At 37.9% G+C, this 20,325-nt stretch overlaps 2 protein-coding genes across 6 annotated transcripts in view; both read right to left on the bottom strand.

Moving 5' to 3' along the window:
• LOC309492137 (uncharacterized protein) overlaps positions 1-20,325 on the bottom strand; it is a 210,600-nt gene that overhangs the window by 15,850 nt on the left and 174,425 nt on the right. For 2 of the 5 annotated variants that reach the window (XM_082160990.1, XM_082160991.1), the window contains exon 2: positions 7,785-7,926. In XM_082160990.1, coding sequence (XP_082017116.1) covers positions 7,785-7,842 — 58 coding nt within the window. In that variant the 5' untranslated portion in view covers positions 7,843-7,926. The other 3 variants (XM_082160988.1, XM_082160989.1, XM_082160987.1) reach the window with 3 other exon arrangements.
• The window catches only part of LOC309492216 (uncharacterized protein), a 44,572-nt gene continuing 39,074 nt past the window's right edge, over positions 14,828-20,325 (bottom strand). The window contains exon 4 of the mRNA XM_082161074.1: positions 14,828-19,535. Within this exon, the coding sequence (XP_082017200.1) occupies positions 18,217-19,535 (1,319 nt within the window). The 3' untranslated portion in view covers positions 14,828-18,216. The remainder of the gene's footprint in view (positions 19,536-20,325) is intronic.

The following is a 20,325-nucleotide window of genomic DNA, read 5'->3' as shown; positions in this document are numbered from 1 at the left end:
TATTAGTATTAATTAAAGCTGCAAGCAGCATTTATCGGGGTTCAAGCATTTAAGGCCTTTAACCCTCTGGGGACCAAGCTGTTTTTGGGGCCCTTGAGATGTTCTGACATGCTCTGACATTTGTGCTTTTTTCAGTTATTTATAAACATGTTAATGGCAAAGGTGTAAATTCACTCTATATAGCACAAACAGGCCTACCATAATATGCGAGCAACATGTATGTAGATGTTTGTATTTTTAAGAGAATAATGTTTATGCGTGGTTATTTAAAAAAATAAAAATGAAAGTTGCTGAAATAAGACCACAAAACTCATACAAAATATGTGCCCACAAGACTTTTGACTAATGGATGTTGTCCCTTTCAGTTCTAGCTTCAAAATTATGTGAAAATAGTCTTGCTTTATCGTTCACAAAAAAAAATACATTGATTTAAATGGTGTAAAACAGGTTTTGCTTGGAAAGCCAATATGCGAGGGGGAGGAGTAGTTTACACCTTAGTCCCACCCACTCTGCATAATGACTCTGCATAATTAGCCATTCATTCAGGTGTGACACTGACTGAGCCACAATGCAAAGACAAAATATATATTTTGAAGAAGACTTATATTGACCATTTAAGATTTTGCTTACATCTATCTTGTAAATATGTTTAGCTATTTTATTAAAAAGGTTACAATTACAACAATAATTACAATTTCAGCAATATTTCTGCAAAAAAGTACTCTTTCTTTGTAAAAAAAAAAAAAAAAAGATTATAGGCCTACATTTTATCATATGTATTCATTAGTTTGAATATAGCCAACATTGGAACATCTTAGTCTATGACTTTATTTTTGACAAAATAGTATTTTATATATATTCAGAAAAGCTTATTTGATGTGACAGTATATTCTACAGTAAAAACTGTACCCAAATCTAGTCAACAAAATGTTGTCTTTCATACTTCGCCTGACTGTAACGCAGTAACTGTAACTGTAAAAGCAGTTTATTCTTTCACACACAGACGCGCGATTCATATTTAGGCTAAACACTCTTTACAAATAGACGCGCGATTCATATTATAGAAACGCGATTCATCTTTTTGTTTACATAAGCCTACAACGTTATTCCATAACGTTATTCCACATTAACACTTGAGAAAGGATAACTTAGCCTACCTCACTCCTCAGCGGGATCTGCTCCTCATATCAGCACGGAAAATTTTCTCCATAAGGTAGGCTATATTATGCCTCTTTGTTTACAGCTGATGTGGGGGCGTTTCACAGACTGAAATGGTTCTCAGAATTTGCGTTTGAATAGCACGCGCTCTCCGGGGAGTGGTCACATTACTTTTGAATGGCTCGTAATGAGCTCGACTGGAGTCGCTCTCTTTTTATACAGATTACAGAAGCTGATAATATTTGTTTTTTATATAAATTACTTCATTTAAAAGCTGCGATCTCAAGCTTTATGCCCGTGGGTCTGTTTGCCTGTTTGACTGAATTTTCGCGGAGTTATAGATAATTTTCGAACGCGTTTCAAATGGGAGTTTACTGACAGAGAGAAGGCAGAAATAGCATCATGTTAGTTTTTCTTTATTTGTCAAAAAGCAAAACACTTTATTTGTATTGTGAGTATACAGAAAAAAAATAGAAACTGAACAGGATCGATTGATGTATTACACGAAAATGAAAGATCAAAATTAACAGAGCATTTTGTGTTTATTTTTCATTGCTAAAAAAAAAAACGAGCAAAACGCGCGGGCGCGTTTTTGGTCCCCAGAGGGTTAAGCACAAACGAATCAAAAGTTATTAAGTTTTATTTAGCAAGCATTTACCCACTGACATCTATGATGGAAAAGACCATTTACAGCCAATACAGGCCATTTAACATAGGAAATATATGGTTTTCAAAGCTTTTTGACAGTTATAGCGCCACCTATGGTCCGATCTCCATAAAAAATTCCATGCTTCTTTAGCATGTTATGTCACATATGCTCATCAGTTTTTGTGAAGTTCTGACTTTTTATTTAGGATGTATAGATGTTTGAGTGTATTTTGACATGCCCATTATCTAAACGACCCTGTTATAGCCAACCAAAAGCAAAATTATAATTATTGATCAAGAGAGTCCAGAGAACAGTCCTAGACTGGTCTGGTTCTGATCGAGCGAAAAACCTAGGACTAGTTCGCAAAAGTAGGTTTTTAACATTTTCGTGAATATTTAATGAACGGTTTGATTGACAGCAGTGGTTCTTGAGGAAAAGTTGTTCAGTATGAGGAGGTCTATGCATATTGTGTGGATGTGTGCAACACCACGTGATTACAGAGGGCGTAAACCTCATTAGCGCCAACTAGTGGCCGATTTCTTTCAAAATTCTTACAGACCTTTACGGCCATGAGTCGAACATGCCCATCGAGTTTTGTTCCGATTGGCCTCCGTTAACCTTGTCTAATAGGTGCTCAAACTTCATTGGCCGATGGCGGCCATGTTTTTTGAGATACGCCATTGTCCTCAGAGATACACGGCACCTTGGACCAAGACACTGCATACCAATTTTCAAGTCAATTGGAATTCAAAGTCAGGTGGTTATAGCCCTTTTTATGTTTTTTTCATGCTATAGCGCCACCTAGTGTTCAATCGTTGCATTTTTTTTTTACTGTGACCTCAAATTGAACTCTTACACATGTGTACCGAGTTTGGTGAAGAGATCTCATTTACTTCGAGTTATAGCCGTTTTAGTAAAACAGGCTCCTGCCACAACGTACATTTTGGCGCCTTAGCGACCATGAATTGAAATTTCAACTTTTCGATAATTATTGATATTCAGACTCCAGAGAACATGTATGCACTGGTTTGGTTCCGATTGGGCGAAAATCCAGGGACTAGTTAGCAAAAGTAGGTTTTTGACAAAATTCAAAATGGCGGAAAATTTTCCCAGGCGGAAAAGAAATCGGAGATATACGTGACAAACGGTCTAGGAGTTATTAGCAATTTCATACTTTTGCTTGCTATAGCGCCACCTATTGGCCAATCGGTGTCATACTTTGATAGGTTCTCCCCAAATTGAGGACTACCATTTGGCTGAGTTTCAAGTCTCCAGCGTTTACGGTTTGGGCTGCACGATGCGTTTTAGGGGAAAATAATAATAATAAAAATCAGGACAATTCCAATAGGGTTTCAGCACTTCGTGCTTGAACCCCTAATTAAGTTTGAAGTACCAGACATCTCATAGGGATTAAAGTGGTAGAGATCCCCAATGGATGAAAAATGCTGATTAAAAGACTTAGAGAAAAGTACTGGATCTGAAATTATTTCATTATTTAATTTGATCTGATTTATAGGGCTTTTTTTGTTTTATTGAGAATGTGATTCAAATGATTCCAAAACTGTCTTGAATTATGAAAATCCTGAGAGAAACTATCTTTATAGTAATTAGATTTAGCGTTTCTTGTTTGTGTCTTACATAAGTTCCTAAGGTATCTGTAATTTTCCCAGTCAAAAGAATCTTTTGAGGAGCGATATTTGGCCTAAGCTTTATCCCTTTGTTTAAAAAGACTTACTAGATTAGAGCTGATCCAGGGTAAATGCCTGCCTTTAACTCTACTAATTTTCATGGGAGCATGTTTATCAATTACATTCATAATTTCTGAGTAAAAAAAAGTCCATGCATCCTCCACATAAGGAATTAACTGAAATCTCTCCCACCTAATTGCAATTAGGTCCTGAATAAAACAATTAACATTAAAGTTCTTACATTGTCTCGCTCACATAAATCTGGGTGGAGAGCTTGGAATTTTAATTTTCCACACACAAAATATAACGGAATGATCGCTTAAGCAGTCTGACATTACACCCGATTTAACTATTCTTTCAGGGTGTGTAACTAAAATCCAGTCCAACAATGATGAAGATCGATAATCCACTCTAGTAGGTTCATTAATTAACTGAGTGAGATTTACACTACTAATTAAATTTCTATCCATAGAAGAGGAGCGATCAAGCCAATTCCTATTGAAATGATCGTTGCGACGGAAGCGAATCAATCAAAACAAACTTTAGCTGGAAAATAACTTTATTAAAGAACCGCTATGAAGCCAAAACAATCTCTGTTACCTTAAATTATACGTTTATCTCTGTAAAGCTGATTTGAAACGATCTACATTGTTAAAAGCGCTATATAAATGAGGATGACTTGACTTGTAACATGTCACCGTGCAGCTCTCAAGCCAGATGCTGTGGACAGGCTGGTGTTTTTAATCACACAACTTGAAACGCATGTAGATCCAAAGAAACGCAGTTAATGGCAAAAAATGTTCAAGCTGCTGAAAGCCTGTTTCCTCTGTTCGAGTGACTTTTATATTATAAAGTCTATTTTACCTTTTAGTCTTTAAATCGTAGACTTTGTTTACAGTAGAATCATTTGTTTATATTAGGGCACTCAAGCGTCTCTCACATGTGCGCGCGCACACACACACACTCACAGCCCCTCCCCTCTGTGCACACCGCGTCTCAATGAGAACGAGTGTTCGTTTGACGATGAAAGCAAGTTCGCGAAAGGTTGGTATCTCTATCTCGTGAACACCTTTACGCACTCACACATTAAAAAGTGGTATAAAAATATTTTTAATTCTGAATATAATTTTGTCAGTGTGTTAATGTCGACCCGAGAAGCGATTACGCCTTCTTTATTAATGTTAGTCGCAAGTTTGAGGTAAAATGCACTTTTTGGTTGTGGTTGTCGATGTCAAAACACTATAAGCTGTGATTCAAATATTAAATAATGTTATGTCTTTTTTTTTTTTCTTTTACACTGAATGTTTGCTGCTTCAATCCAGATGAGTAGGCTATTGACTGTATAGGGTAAATTTAGTATAGGGTGTGAAAATTGTACAGCTGTGGTATATAGGGTGTGAATTCTGTATAGAAGATGTGTAGATTTTTGGTACGGCGTGTGGATTTTGTAAGAGGTAAAGGAATTTCAATGGGGTGTGAATTTTTTTCTAAAATTGTATGATGTTTTTGTTGAGTGCCAGTAAAAGCGATACAGACCTATTCAACCTATTATAAGTCGATGTACCATCACAAGGGTCTTGGAAATATATTATGAAGGTTGAAAAGTTACACGGTGTGGCTTTAAAATCGATTCGTGGGACTCCCGCAAAATAGAATTATCTATAAATTGAACATCTAAAAACGAATAAATTATCATTCATCTGTTGCACAAAAGCAACAAGAACAACTAAACAAAAAAGAAACGATTTACAGGCCAGAGTTTCTATCTATTTATAACATGTTTGCAGCGTTAAACAATGTAGCCAATCACAGACATATGTGTTGATTTCTTGAACGCCAATCAGATGCATTTAAGATAGAATCCCCTCACCGCTCAAAATGGACTTTTTGTTCAGTGCTGAATTCTTCATACTGGTAAATCATCTGATTATAGCAAACAAAGTGTAGATATTATGAAAGATTCATTGTGCAGCCAGTTTCATTGATAATAGAGATACAACTTCACCAGAAACTTAGTGTTTACCGATTATTCCTAAAAAAATAATTTAGTAAACAATCAATTTAGTTCAGTCCTCAATCGCACCTTATAATTCAGCCTCAATTATCACCCCGCAAGAACAATTACAGTGCTTTACAACTATAGAACAAAAAGAGTTAAATAAACTTATCACTTCATCTAAAACAACAACATGTTTATTAGATCCTATACCAACTAAACTACTGAAAGAAGTGCTACCTGTAGTGGAAGAGCCTCTCCTCAATATTATTAACTCATCTTTATCTTTAGGTAATGTTCCAAGAACATTTAAACTGGCAGTTATAAAACCACTCATTAAGAAACCACAATTAGATCATAATAATCTAGCAAATTATAGACCCATTTCAAATCTTCCATTTATGTCTAAAATATTAGAAAAAGTTGTGTCTGCTCAATTGTGCTCTTTCTTGCAACAAAATGAGATCTATGAAAAGTTTCAGTCTGGATTCAGACCACATCACAGCACTGAAACTGCGCTCGTTAAAATCACAAATGATTTACTCTTAGCTTCTGACCAAGGCTGTATCTCAATACTAGTTTTACTTGATCTTAGTGCTGCGTTCGATACTATAGATCACACAATACTCTTAGATCGACTACAAAATTATTCTGGTGTTCAAGGACAAGCATTAAGCTGGTTTAGATCATACTTATCTGACCGCTACCATTTTGTCTATTTGAATGGAGAAAAATCAATCAAAATTGAATCTGATGTCAGTGCTCTCCACTCAGCGTGTGCTCTCAGTGCAGCACGCAGCATCACGTGTCGAAATAAACACGAGGCATCAGCGATAGTTTTTATTACACCTCTAGAGGCCGCTCTTGTACTGCATGATGCCAGCAGACCCTTCTTACTGTGTAATGAATGCTTCTCAGCCGCTCCAGCAATGGACACAACCAGGAAAAACTATCGGTATGTATTTTTGCCGATAACGATAGTTCCACCAATCAACTATCTGTGCCGATTAATCGGCAAAACCGATGAATTGGTCGACCTCTAATATAAATGATTGGATGACGCGTAATTTTCTTTTATTAAATCCAGACAAGACAGAGGTACTACTTATCGGTTCAAAAAACCGCCCACAAAACCTCTCACAATACAATTTTAACATAGTAGGATGTCCTGTTACTTTATCCTCTACAGTAAAAGACCTGGGTGTTATATTAGATTGCAACCCGTCTTTTGAAAATCATATTTCATGTTACAAAAACAGCATTCTTCCACCTTAGAAACATTGCTAAGCTACGTAATATGCTATCAGTTTCTGATGCAGAAAAGTTAGTTCATGCATTCATGACCTCGAGACTGGATTACTGTAATGCTTTATTAGCTGGTTGTCCTGCATCCTCAATAAACAAGCTACAGTTAGTCCAAAATGCCGCCGCTAGAGTTCTTACAAGATCAAGAAAATATGATCATATAACACCGATTTTATCATCACTGCATTGGTTACCTATAAAGTTCCGTATTAACTACAAGGTATTGCTACTGACTTATAAAGCCCTAAACGGCTTAGCTCCAGTCTATTTAACGGATCTTCTATCGCCCTATAATCCATTGCGCTCTTTAAGATCACTAAATTTGAGGCTTTTGGTCATACCTAGGATATCCAGATCCACCAAAGGAGGGAGAGCATTTTCACATTTAGCTCCAAAACTCTGGAATAGCCTTCCTGATACTGTTCGTTGCTCAAACTTGCTGGCCCCCGACTGAGCCTGGGTTCTCCCAAGGTTTTTTTTTCTCCATTAGGTCACCTGATGGAGTTTTTCGGTTCCTTGCCACTGTTGCCTTTGGCTTGCTCAATTGGGGATATTTTGGGGATAATTAATTTTAATTTTATCAATCAATAAATTCCATTAGAAACAAACCTTTTTGTATTATTTTAATTTAATACTGTGAAGCTGCTTTGATACAATCTGTATTGTGAAAAGCGCTATACAAATACACTTGACGACTTAAACTATATTGAAAATGACTAAAATTCTGGTAACATTGTTGCAAATTGGGAACCAGATATAAAATAAATGTAAAATAAAACAGTTAAAATAGTATTTAGCTTGATCTGATGTTGCCAATCAATATAAAAATGTCTCAAACCTCCCTTTACTGACCATTTGTTGAAGAAAAACCCAGAACATTCTGTACTGTTTCATAGTTGAACTGTTTATCTAAATGTGATGAAGTGCTTGAATGTTTCTAACATGAATGTTCTTCAGCATCATGAATGAATGAAGAATAAACACCAACCTCTTTGTTCTTCAGGATCTTCAGTGTGTTTCATTCTGCAGGGTTCTGGATCACTCATGTTCTCACTGTCCTCTTTAATAAACTCAGTCTTTGCAGATGTCAGCTCTTCTTCACTTGTTTTCCAGCATTTATTGGAGAATTACTGTGGGAGAAGATTCACTGATGACAAATTTCAGGAGATCTAATAAATGAGGTGAAAACAGGAACTATTGTCATGAAATAAAGAGTGTTTTCAGCAGATCTGTTAATATTGATGAGCCTCAGACTATCAACACTCATTCAACAAGCCCTTCAGGATCATCAGCAGATCATCTCACTTTATTCTGAGTGTTTGCTGTTAGAAACACATTATTTGAGTCAGGATACATGATAAAAGCCTGTAAAACTGCTCTACTGAAAGAAAAAATATGACATTGATAAAACATCAATCACTAATGACAGTTATTTTCATCAACCACTACAGATAAATAATTACAGAATCTAAATATAGTTCGATTTTATGACAATCACGAAGTAAAATATTAAATCATTAAAATATTATATATGTGCGCTGAAACTGATAATGATCATACAACGTTTAAAAATAAAGAGCATCACAAAGCATTATTGTTCCAAGAATAAAGCGCTATTCATTTATTATATTAACATTTAAAGCCCATGTTGCAGGTTAGAGTACCCAGTAAGCCAATGTATAGAAAAAAAATGTAGGAACTAGATTTAAATATAAACATATACTTATAAAACGCTATTTAGGCTTCTGGAGTCGTTTTTGTGAGAAATTTTTACTTCCGCATTTGAAAATCGCTTAAACCGCCGAACCTGAAGTGACGTAACATGAGGTAGAGCGGTCAAAGAAAATCAACTAGCGAATAGGAAAGCAATGGAACGCAATGACAGCTCGGAAAGGGAATTGTAGCCTAAATGTTTACTCATATGATATATATATATATATAATTCATTTATAATTGATATATATGATGATATCATATAATTATGAGCCTGATATGAAGCCAAGTGAGCAGGACAGGCCAGGGTTAGACAGAACAACGGTGAGTTGTGGTGTGAGAACAGGGCGAGAGAACAGTGTCAGCTTATAGATGTATTCACGTTAGCCGACGATATCTACAACACTATGCTCAGATCACAATACTGTACAGATTATTATCATCATGTATCAGGCAATAGCAAAGCTAGTACTTAGACCCTTACCTGCATGTGTTGTGTGTGTCAGCCATTAGGAGACAGTTTCCAGAGGAAGAGGGACTTTATAAAGGCTTTGAATTGACCCATTTGGTGACGATGAATAAAAAAATGATCACAATCACAACTGTCTTACTGTGTAAAAACTTTATATGTAGAAACAGCCAACACAAACATTAAAGTCGGTTTGTACAGATTGAAAATGAATTATAGAACATAATATATTATATTTATAATAATAAAAATAATAATAGTGTCGGCTGCAGACTAATAACAAACACATAAATACATTACATTACAAGTTTATGTAGGATATGTTAATGAATTAAATTAAGACAAGGCACATTTTGTAAAACAGATGTACAATAAGTGATCTCTGACGGATCCGTGAGCGTCATGTTTCCTGCCGGTGGCCGAACACATGCTGACGGCGGACCGTCACCGGGCGACCCGATGAAGGAGCCGGGACAGTGTGCACATATCGCCGGGATTATAATCACTCGGTCTATAGTGAACGCTACACACTACCGCGTTTTTCAAAGCAGAAGCAGAAGTCAAGTCCCGTCTCTTACCCGGCACAAAACGCACACTGGCACGGAAGATTGCACCGTCCTTTTTCTTATTCAGAAACCTGTGGACTCGATGTCCTGACAGGCCATAATTCACAATCATTTACCACGACGATGATTAATTGAAATACAATAAGCACAGAAAACCCACTGAATCATGACCGCTCCAACTGAATACCAACCTATCTCTGCACTGAGCGCGAACGCAGAGCCAAACGACTACCTCATGTGACGTCATATGACGCGATGGTGAAAAAAAGCGCTTTTTCAACACGGTCAAGGAAACGGTCACGTTTTCTATTAAATTTGTGCCCTTATGTCTTGCAAAAAAAATTTGTATCCTGCATTTACTTTTTATATGGTATTTTCATACAAGGTTATATTAATAAAAAAAATAAAAAAAAACCTGCAACATGGGCTTTAAGAGTTGATTTAAATGTCTGACGTTGCTCATTATAGGCTCAACGTAAAGTAACTTATCAGTATAACACTTGAGATCGTTTCCCATCGATTCCCCTCACAAACCTTAACTCTTGACATTCAGTAACAGTTCTCACTCCAAACATCGAGACAATCACACACTTTAACTTGACATTCAGTAACAGTTACCTGCAAACATCGAGACAATCACACAAACGAACACAAACTCGCTCAGGTCTGAATGAACTCCACATATTCTCCTCATGCTCGCTGCTGCTGCACCAAATGTTTATTTCAGAAGGAAGACGCCAGAAAAGACGCACAAGTATCGCTGTGATCGATGAAAACAATACAGAAATGAGCCTGTCGCTTAATCAAACTGTATAAAGTGTGTGTGATGGTTGTGTAAATATGAGAAATACCGTGAACTGCTCTCCTCACCTCAGAAGACTCGTCGCTGAAACTCTCAATGAGGGAAACAGTGTTGCCAACTATTTTCAATGGGAAAGTAGCGAACGCATTCTTCTTCTTCTTCTTCTTCTTCTAGTGGAGTTTTTATGGCGGATGGCAAACCAACTTTCGGTGCATTACTGCCACCAACTAGACTGGAGTGTGAAGCACTAATAAGCGTTTAGAAATTAACAACTTAAATAAACAATATAGTCAAGAAAAAAGGATATATATTTTTAAATATTATATTATTTTAAACTACTATATATTTTATCTTGTTCTGCATGCATTTTCAATAGGCTTTACATATTAATACAACACCCAATTTTCTTACTTCCTTCATAAGTTCTAACCTTTCTTTTACATATTTTATACATTTTATTAAAACGTTCAATTGTTTCTGCATGATCACAATAATTACATTTACCCGTTTTATGTTTTCCTATTTTGAACAACAAATTATTTAGTCTAGTGTGCCCTATTCGAATGAGAGAAATAATTGTATCTTCTTTTCTATTCCCACTTCTTCCATTTCCTACTTGTTATCACTGTTCCATACTTCTTGGCATTTGTTGTTTATGAATTCTTTAATTTTACTTTTAACCTCTTTTTTCCTCAGAGTCACTTTAATATTTATCCCACTGCAGGGCCGGAGTGGGGCCACTTTTCAGCCCGGGAGTTTCAGGCCCAAGACCGGCCCACTTTTTCCATGGTGGAATTCCAAATTAGCACTTTTTCTAAATTGGATAAATGAAGCAACAGTTCAGCTCGTACTATTGTGTAGTTTGTATTAATACCATGGGTTAACAAATAATGAAGCCTAAAGGTTAAATATTAATTCACTTAGACTTTAAGCAATTGCGACTTTATTTCACACAATTCTGACTTTATATTTCGTAATTCTGACTTTATAACACGCAATTGCGACTTTATATCACACAATTCTGAATTTATATCTTGCAGTTCTGACCTTATAAGCAATTGCGACATTATTTCACACAATTCTGACTCTATATCGCAATTCTGACTTAATAACACGCAATTGCGACTTTATTTCACGCAATTCTGACTTACATCTCGCAATTCTGAGAAATAAAGTCAGAATTGCGAGATGTAAACTCGCAAATGTGAGATAAAGAGTCACAAATATCTTTTAAAATGTTTTATTCTGTGGCGGAAACAAAGCTCCCATACCTCCTGGTCTCTTCCTCCCATCCATCCTCCCTGACGCGTACCTTTACTGTAGGGCCGGCCCAGCTATCAGTAGGCACCGGCGGTGCCGCGGTAGTCTACCTGGGAAAACGTTTTGGAAAAGACGGGCTATGGACCCAACCAACTCTATAGGTACAACCCATGCAGAGGCTGCGCTGTCAGAATGCGGAACGTGTGTAGCCTAATGTAACTAACGTGACATTGAAATGTGAAAAAAAAGAAAAAAAAAAATCCTCGACCGGCCCAAAAGTGAAGCGGCCCACCGGGAATTCTCCCGATTACCCACTCCGGGCCTGTCCCACTGGTGTGCTACCATGATGCACATGTAACAATGACCATCTGATGCGGTTTTGGCAGGTCATTGAACCATCACTGAAATTCATGGTTCGTGTAACCAGAACAGGAACTGCAAATGTTACATCTGAAAAGCAAAGTGCTTCCATGGTGGTAGGTCTGTGCTATTATGACCAAACTCTCCGGCTACAGAAGGTATGCATCCTATCATATTGTAATGACCCAGCAGTCAGCGCTAGCAGCTGGGTGCATTATGGGAAATTGTGCGTTGGGAGTTGATTTATGCGTTATTAAAGCAAGATGGTTGGGTATTTGTGTTAGTAAAGTTATGCGTGTTTATGTTCAAGTTAGTTAGGGTGTTCATGGATGTGTAGGGGAGGGACTTGGCGATGGGGCCTTGCCTGTGTTGTTCTTATTCTGTGTTTGGAATAAAAATGAGAAAGAAAGCAGTACTGCCCCCTGCTGGTTTGTTCTACGCCACTCGCAGAGTGTCCTGGTCGTGCTGTGTATGGGACACGAGTGCTCGTATGTCGCGATAGCAATTAGCCTATTAAAAGTGCATTAGCATAGCTTAGCTCCGGTTAGTCCCCACGTTTTACTGAATAACTGCTAGTTATTACAATATATTTGATCAATACATGGTTGGACTTTTACTTTCTGAAGCAAGGATGTTCACCTTATGACCAATACTAGCACTTTTAGAATTGAATGCAGAGTAAATGCAGAAAGATTGGAAATAAATTCCACACCATCAGATGTCTGTTGTTGTAACTGTACTTTACACCTACTAGCAGTATTGTCAATTATACATATAATTGTGTTTTGATCTGTCAGTCCTTACAGGCAATAGATGAACTGTTCCTCTTCCTGAACTACCTTGCCCTCGGTCCTTGGAACCGATAGGCTGGCTATGCTGTTTTCAGCTGATGAATGAATGGAACATTGTAGCGTGAATCCCATCCAATAAATCGCAACAATCTTTGTGCTTTGTTACTATTGATATGAAACAAAGTCTCAGATTTCCAATTACGTCCTTTTTCTTACGAAATTCAAAAACATAAATAGCATTTTGGCGCTGTGGAGTGAGATCGCTCTGGCGCAGCTCAAGAGAAGCACATGATCTTCTCTTCCGCATTAATAATACCAGGTACAGCGCGAAATAAACATGAATGAGCATCGAAAAAGTGTTAAAGATAGAGTACAACTTATCGAAATCCATATCATGTTACATGCAATCGCTCAATCACTGTTTCAACCGTGGAAAGACGTCAGTAAAACACTTGTAAACAATGTTATGTAACGTCACATTTACCTCAGAAAAACCATACCCAGTGACCATAAACTTTAGAGAGGAGCATTTTTCTAAATATATGCACCATATTACATATTAATTATCATTTTTAATGTTCTTCAATATTTAATGTATGTTTGAATAAATCTGGCAAGTTTTTATAACAGCCACCATTTAAATATTTCTATTTCATTTAACTTTATTGTTGTAAAAATAAATGTGTAATTTAAGTGTTCGTATACAAATCAGTTAATTTTTACTTTCAATATAGTAGGCTAATGAAGCCTAATGGGCTACAACTGACTCCCATAGTTTACAGCATTAGTTGATTTGTTTTCCTTGATGCATTTTGCCATGTATTGTACCTGATATCAAAAATAATCAATGAATCAAATCAAATCGAATTACAAGCTTGTGAATCAAAATTGAAGCGAATTGTGAAATTTGTGCCAATACCCAGCTCTAACTTGAACAATGTAAAAATGAACAGCACTCTAAACATTTCTTATTTAAAAAAAAAGATTTTTATTTTTATATACAGTATAATTGTGTTTCAAATAAAAAAAGTATTTACCTTCACCTTATTCTTGTTTAAAATCATTTACATAAAAGGAAACCTCGAAATCGTGGCCCTAAAGGCGTCACGAGCCGAGGAAAAATTTGGGTGCACCTACATTTTTGTGCTGGTGCTCCTATATAAAAAAGTTAGGCGCACCAGTGCAACCAAGGCAAAAAGTTAGTCTGGAGCCCTGAGCATGTTAAAATTGTCACTTTTTAATGGTGAGCAAAAACGTTTTTATGTGTGTCCCTTTAAATGTAAATGAGCTGCTGCTCAGGCATGGGCTGTCGCAGTGAAGGATTTTCTCTTGCAGTAATTTTGAGTGGCTCAATAGCGCGATATGCGGTTTTATCGCCATTTATTTAATTATGGATGCACAAAAACGAGTACATTTTCAGTAACCAATGTAACCGGAACTAAACAGCGTCTATCTGTGCATTGAAAGGCTGTCGATCAGCGCACAGTTACAGTGGGAACAGACTGTCTTTCAATGAGTCATTATAACCGTTCATTCAAATATAGTAATGAAGTAAGGTGTTAATTATTTTTAACTTTGAGCTCCACTTTTCAAGGCTCAGCTGACCAGCAATGCATGGGTAAGGCTGAAGTTGATGCGATTCAATGTGTGACTCTCAGATTTTTGTTTCCCGCGGCTGTCTCGCGCTGTGGATGCTGACCAGCGCGGTCGCTGATGCCATTCATGGTAAATACCCTTAAATATTAAAAGGATGACACAACATATTTCGCTTTACTTGGACACAGCAACCTTTTCACAAATCTATATGACTTATGACTATATGACTCAAATCGCACGCACTCAGTCGATCTCTCTCATTCACTGTCTGTTTAGGCTTAAGTGCAAATCCACAAAGCCTCTGTTTTTATCATGGTGATTTGTACAGTCTCGTTATCCTTATTAACTAATTTAACATTCAATACACATGCACAAAGTTCAAAACAAGAAGGGTATTGCCTTATAAAGAAAGAAAACACGCAAATATTACTCGCGGTTACTTGCATTCTAAGGTCACGGGTACTGCAAAACAAATTAAATGCGCATGAGTGACCTGCCCCATAACAAATACAACAGTAGAAATGGCTGTTTGAAGACATGAAAATACTGTTAGATGTTCTTGCTTGCCCGGTACACATTGTAGGATTTTGGACAGTACAGTAATCACTGTACAGTCTACATTTATGTCCATTATGTCATTACGTCCATGTCCATATTACATTACGTCCATAATGTCCAGTGTTGGGCAAGTTACTTTAAAAATGTAATTAGTTATAGTTACTAGTTACTTCTCACAAAACGTAACTGAGTTAGTAACTGCATCATTTCTGCATCACATCATTACAAAAGTAACTAATTACCAGGGAAAGTAAAATGTTAAAAAAAAAGTTAAATGAATTAAATGGACACTAAATAGAATAAATTATTATTATTATAAAATATTGTACACTAATTCACACTATTTTAATGTTAATTTGGTGTGGGACATTGTGAGAGACACCTATTACCTTAAATATTAAAATGTTATCTTGAGGAATAACAAAACAATAAAAGGTTTAGAACTTTTAATATTTATTGCACAGTCAACAACTGGCCAAGAAATAAGTCTAAAAATAAATGATGCTTCTTAAAGGAGCTGTATGTAAGAAATGTATTTCAATTAGTCATAAAATGGCCCTGATATGTCACTAGACATTAAGAAATCATGTTCATTTCAAATACTTATATCACTGACAACAGTAGTACGGCCAGGATATTGTCATTTAAAAAGTGAAGTTGCAGCCCTCAACTGATGTTGATGTTGTCATGTTGTGTTTTGGCCTGAAGCGCCACCCTCCACCTATCTACCAATCACGAAGTCAGTAGTGTTTCGGCATCCGTGTTGCCAGCTCAGCTCTAGTTACCACAGCTGCAGCTACAAACGTTCCTGCTGGATCCTGCAGCCTATCTGGCAACCTTGAGTCAGGGGGAGGGGGAGGGGATTCACCGCTCTACAGTAATTTGAAAGTGATTGCAGTACCAGTTTTGGCCACAATCTTACATACGGCTCCTTTAAGAAATGTACCAAAAATAAATAAACAGTAATAAAAAATAAACATACACATACACTCTTTGTAGTGCAAATTAAAATGATAAAAATGTATAGCCTACTTTAAGTATTTTCTTCCTCACAAAAGTAAGCAGTTTAGCAAAATGTGCTCTCAATATAATACTGAACAATGTACCAAAATAAACAATAATAATAAAATATAATTTGGGGGGGGGGGGGTTACTTCTATAACCTACAGAGAACGTCACCTTCAGAGGTTATTTAAGCCAAACTCTAGTCGTGTTTGCCGCACGTGTTCACAACCGGTCAGATGTGTACTGGGAACGTTCTCTGCAGGTTATTTTGGAGTTTTGTTTCATAACCATGTAAACTAATTAAAACGTTGCAGATGATACCAATATGCTACAGATATTATTCAAATGCTGAAGTGTGTAATTTATTCATAAACAAACTATATTATGCTCGAACACATTCGGTGTCTCTCGCGCACTATCGAGCGCGCTCTCCAACACACCGGTCTCTCTCGGACACATCGGTCTCTCTCGTGCACTTTCGAGCGCGCTCTCGGACACACACATCGGTCTCTCTTGCGCACTTTCGAGCACGCTCGCGGCGTTCGCCTCGCTTTTGTTCACCTTGCTCTCGCCTTGTCGCCATGACTGCTGCAAATAATTCATTTAAAAAAGTAACGGACAACGCACCATATGGTAGCGGTAACGGAGTTAATTTATTTAAAAAGTAATGCGTACATATCGTATGTTAGATACATATCGTACAGTGTGATTTATAATCTTATAGAAATGCCAAAAATTGCAGTGTGTAGCAAGTATGACAAGCGGGAGTCAGAAACAGACCTTGTTTCTCAAAACCAAGAATGCAAAGAACGGACTTGTGTTCTTGGGGAGAACGCTCTTGCTAGTTGTTCTTGGAAGAATGAACTCACAAGGTGACGAGCACACAGAACGCTGCTGACAGTTTGAGACGATGTGTTCTTGCTGGTATTGCGCAATAATACCCCCGCACAGACGCCGTCTGCAGTACTCAAACATAACGAGAATTATTGACGCTAACAGCCAGGCTTTATCGCCCAAGCCTACCCTCAGCTCAAGGGATTACTCTACTGTACACTACAATGTAATGTATATTCATAACAATAAATCAACGCTTATGGAGAATCTCACTTCCGAAAACGTTTGAGCACATTTTCGATTCGCCATAAATTTCGTGAAAATGCCAATATTTGAAATCTACACAGTTGATTTCTCACATCAAATGTTCTCAGAAGTGAATTTAGTGATGAAAAACGACTTGCTGTATTAACCTGCCTCTCTTTCCTCGAATGCCGAAATGAATGCTGGGATATTTCTGCCGTCAAGTTCACACAAGTTACCAACCGATGCATCCTCGGTAAAATGGGCATGTCAAGAACACTTCCGGGACTTTTAACCGTTCTTGCCAAAATGCAAACTTGTGTATTGGGACAGTACTTGGGCAGCGACTGATGACGTTTCACAAGTCCACAAGAACACAAGTACAGACAAGAACGCATATTGAGAAATGGCCAGAAAGTTGGGCAGTTTTTACATGAGCGCCACCTACTGTCAGAGACTGACACTGCATTTACTGACATTTTTTGCATTGGTCTGAACAGACAAATCTCATGTGAATTTGGTGCCGAACATTCGTGTTAATGTGAAAATGTCTTGTCGCTCATCGTGGCTGTTGGGAAACTAACTTAGAAAAAACATGTTTCTCAGCACATAAAGATGAGCTACTGTGATCTCAGACTGTGTTGATGTGGTTTCTCCTCTGCATGGATCTTCATGTGTAGCTTCAGGTCACTTTTAAAAGAGAAACTCTTCCCACACTGATCACACGTGTGCGGCTTCTCTCCAGTGTGGATCCTCTCATGTGTTTTCAGATGTGCTGACTGATTGAATCTCTTGTCACAGTGTGAACACTTGTAAGGTTTTTCTCCAGTGTGAATTCTCTGGTGCTGTTTTAAACCATCCGCTGTAGTAAAAGTCTTCTCACACTCAAAGCACATGTACTCTCTCACACCAGTGTGAGTTTTCTCATGTGTATGTAAAGATTGCTGCAGTGAAAAACTCTTTCCACACACAGAACATGAATGTGGCTTCGTATGAACTGTCAGGTGTGTCTTCAGGGCTGATGCACTAAGAAATGTTTTGCCACATTGATCACATGAGAACGGCTTCTCTCCGGTGTGGATCCTCATGTGACTCTTAATATATCGTTTGCATAAGAATCTCTTTCCACACTGATCACATGAGAACGGCTTCTCTCCAGTATGAACTGTCAGGTGTCTCTTCAGCTCTGATGCCCTAAGAAATGTATTGCCGCATTGATCACATCAGAACGGCTTCACTCTGGTGTGGAATTTCATGTGAACATTAAGGTTTGATGATTGACTGAAACTCTTTCCACATTGATCACATGAGAACGGCTTCTCTCCAGTGTGAACTCTAAGGTGTGTCTTCAGCTCTGATGACCTAAGAAATGTTTTGCCACATTGATCACATGAGAACGGCTTCTCTCCAGTGTGAACTCTAAGGTGTGTCTTCAGCTCTGATGACCTAAGAAATGTTTTGCCACATTGATCACATGAGAACGGCTTCACTCTGGTGTGGAATTTCATGTGAACATTAAGGTTTGATGATTGACTGAAACTCTTTCCACATTGATCACATGAGAACGGCTTCTCTCCAGTGTGAACTCTAAGGTGTGTCTTCAGCTCTGATGACCTAAGAAATGTTTTGCCACATTGATCACATGAGAACGGCTTCTCTCCAGTGTGGATCATCATGTGAACATTAAGGTGTGATGATTGACTGAAACTCTTCCCACATTGATCACATGAGAACGGCTTCTCTCCAGTATGAACTCTAAGGTGTGTCTTCAGCTCTGATGACCTAAGAAATGTTTTGCCACATTGATCACATGAGAACGGCTTCTCTCCAGTGTGGATCATCATGTGAACATCAAGAGTATGTTTGAATGTGAAATTGTTTCCACATTGATGGCATACATGTGGCTTATCTCCAGTGTGGTTCCTCTCATGTGTTTTCAGATGTCCTGGCTGATTGAATCTCTTGTCACAGTGTGAACACTTGTAAGGTTTTTCTCCAGTGTGAATTCTCTGGTGCAGTTTTAAACTGTTCGCTGTAATAAAAGTCTTCTCACACTCAAAGCACATGTACTCTCTCACACCACTGTGTATTTTCTGATGTGTGTGTAAATATTGCAGCACTGAAAAACTCTTTCCACACACAGAACATGAATGCGGCTTCTCCTTCATATGAACTGTCAGGTGTGACTTCAGGTCTGATGACCTAAGAAATGTTTTGCCACATTGATCACATGAGAACGGCTTCTCTCTGGTGTGGATCATCATGTGACTCTTAAGATTATCTTTGCATAAGAATCTCTTTCCACATTGATCACATGTGAACGGCTTCTCTCCAGTGTGGATCCTCATGTGACGCTCAAGACTACATTTGGTTGTGATACTCTTCCCACACTGAGTGCAGGTGAAAGATTTCTTGGCTCTTCTTTTCTTTAAAAATGTCTTTTTAGTCTTTGAGCGACTCAAAGGTTTTCCTCCAGGTTGGACATGATGTTCCTCCTCCACTTCACTCAGTTCTTCCCTCTCCTCGCTCTCTTCCATCGGGTCTGACATGAAAGAAAAAAATATTAAATTTCATTTCATTCATTACCCCTTCATTCGCCATGAACTTGTTCGTTTCTTTTATTATTTTATGGAATTAGAAACACTCAAACTTGAAAATACGTCAACACACATGAAATGCGCCGACGCGCCATTCATTATTTACATTTAAATATCGAGTAATGGCAGCTTCTGCTCCCTCTCATGGTGAAAATGACAGACCACGATCATCCAAAGTATGGGAATACTTTAAACTATGGCCGAACAGAAAGGTGCTTTGTTTACTATGCAAACTATGCCCCATTCGGCGACAATAAAATGGACTTTAATTTAGAACTTCAACTTAAATCTGTCAACGAAGCTTTCAGTGCATTTGCCAGTTTTTAAAAGTTGTGTATGCACATGTAGACTAGAGACCTGCACTCCCGTGGGACCCAACGCAACAGAGTGCGGCGCGGAAACATAGATCTGATGGCTATTTATTTATTTTTTGCAGGGTGATAGGGGAAGACTCATGAATATTCATTAGGGAACTCATCCCTGATAGGCTCGCCGATACTCCAACGTTCTGAGACACCATGGTAACCGCAAACAATGAGATATCAGATCGCTGCGTGTCACCAGAGGTGGGGACATTCCGTGAGGGATTGTGATTGACCTAATATTGTGCTAATTGCATGGGATCACGGTCAAAATCCCCAATATAGTAGTCTGGGTGTCCCCATGCTGCCTTGCTGACACCAGATTTTCCCCTCAACAATGGGAACCAATCACAGAACAGGGAGCAGCAAGACG

This window comes from Leuciscus leuciscus (genome assembly GCF_965113295.1).
Source record: "Leuciscus leuciscus genome assembly, chromosome: 1".
Taxonomy (NCBI): Eukaryota; Metazoa; Chordata; class Actinopteri; order Cypriniformes; family Leuciscidae; genus Leuciscus; species Leuciscus leuciscus.
The sequence above is the reverse complement of the archived record's forward strand: the minus strand, read 5'-3'. Positions and strand labels throughout refer to the sequence as shown.